The sequence below is a fragment of the Ceratina calcarata genome, unplaced genomic scaffold (genome assembly GCF_001652005.2).
Source record: "Ceratina calcarata isolate Rehan_Ccalc_2016 unplaced genomic scaffold, ASM165200v1 scaffold53, whole genome shotgun sequence".
Taxonomy (NCBI): domain Eukaryota; kingdom Metazoa; phylum Arthropoda; class Insecta; order Hymenoptera; family Apidae; genus Ceratina; species Ceratina calcarata.
In genome coordinates, this window is record NW_017176451.1 from 1,379,562 (window position 1) to 1,381,175 (window position 1,614).

General features: G+C 33.0%; 1 protein-coding gene across 1 annotated transcript in view; it reads left to right on the forward strand.

The window, feature by feature from the left end:
- Positions 1-531: 531 nt before the first annotated feature.
- Positions 532-1,614, forward strand: part of LOC108628605 (peptidoglycan-recognition protein 1-like) — a 5,750-nt gene continuing 4,667 nt past the window's right edge. Inside the window, exons 1-2 of the mRNA XM_018030650.2 lie at positions 532-661; positions 1,071-1,431. Of these exons, the coding sequence (XP_017886139.2) occupies positions 547-661; positions 1,071-1,431 (476 nt within the window). The 5' untranslated portion in view covers positions 532-546. The remainder of the gene's footprint in view (positions 662-1,070; positions 1,432-1,614) is intronic.

The following is a 1,614-nucleotide window of genomic DNA, read 5'->3' on the forward strand; positions in this document are numbered from 1 at the left end:
ATGATCTTCCTTTCTGGATTATCAAAACCAATTCAATCAATGTGTAACCGATAAAAAAATTAGTAACACGAATATCAACGAGATAACTAAAATACTGTTTCTTTTTCTTTAAACTAAGAATCTTTCGTTTCTTAGAAAAAAATGAGTGAATGAACTAATCGAACATTTAAATAAATTCACCTGTAAGAAATTGCGTAACATTGTTGTGTGTCAACAAAATAGTTGTGGTTTTATCAAGCTAAGATCTTATCATTTTAACAATGCAATCTGTATCATTCTTTTATCTTTCGAATCTTTTTCTCAATCATAGATTGCAAATCGATGTCTATTTTCTTTATATTGGAGGTACTAATCGACCGGAGATTCTAGCGAATTTACTGATGTCTTTTTCGTTCTTATGATAAAACCTTTCGTAGAGGGGAGAGGGCTAAAAGACTCAGCGTGCGCTGAAGAGGGACTTTCCCGTCACGTTCAATTTTTCGTTTAAAAGCCGACGTTGCTCGATAGTCATTCAGTTACATTTTACAGTGGATACGAACTAATACAATGTTGGGCATTATGAAATGTTCTGTGCTAGCTACAGTGATTACATTCGCTTCATTTTTATCAATGGAAATCGTATTAGGCATTCCGCTCGACTGTGCTAATCTCAAAAATGACGGTGAATGGAATATTTCAATTATACTCTCATAATTTTTCCAACGGAGTTTAGATAATTAATCATATTAGATATGAAATTCAAATATCGTTCATAGAGAAGTGACTGTAAGAAAATTCATGATTTAAACGTTTCACTTGCTATACAATCTCCTTTTCTATTAATACCATAAATCCACAAAAAGGTGTTAAATTGTTAACGTATTCCATCATGTTTGAGTCAAAACATTCAGCAATATTTAAATTATTATTACATACACTAAGTTCAAATCACAAGTGTCAGACGTAGATACATTTGACCAATTTATCCGAAGCTTATGAATCTTATTCTGCCCAAGAGTGCGTTTGTTCTCAGCTGTTTATGTTAGTTCTATTTATAGAAATCTGAATAGTAAAATTTTAATTATGCGCAGTAGTTCCAAACATCATCAGTAGACAAAACTGGCATGCTAGGCAACCAGTAGAACGAGAACTGCTGGAAGTAACGCCAACACCTTACGTGGTAATTCATCACGGAGGAGAGCCTAAATATTGTTACGATGAAAAAACGTGTTCCGCCATCGTAAGGCAATATCAAAATTTCCATATCGACGATCGACACTGGTTCGATATCGGATATAGTTTTGTTATTGGCGAGGACGGAAACGTTTACGAGGGTCGAGGCTGGGATTATGTCGGAGCACATGCACCTGGTTATAACACTCAGAGCATTGGAATATGTATTATTGGTGATTTTAGTAGTAAGTGTTTTATAGTTCAATCAATTTTAAAAGTGTGAGTGAACGTACTCATTGTGAAAATCATTGTGGATCACAAAAATATCCCGACACCTTTTAAAACGGAATAACTTTTTAAACATTTTAAATGAGATTTGCTAAGTAAATATAAAAATTTGAGAAGCCATTGAGTTAGAGAAATTATATATATTACGATTATTAATTTCAATTATTATATCAT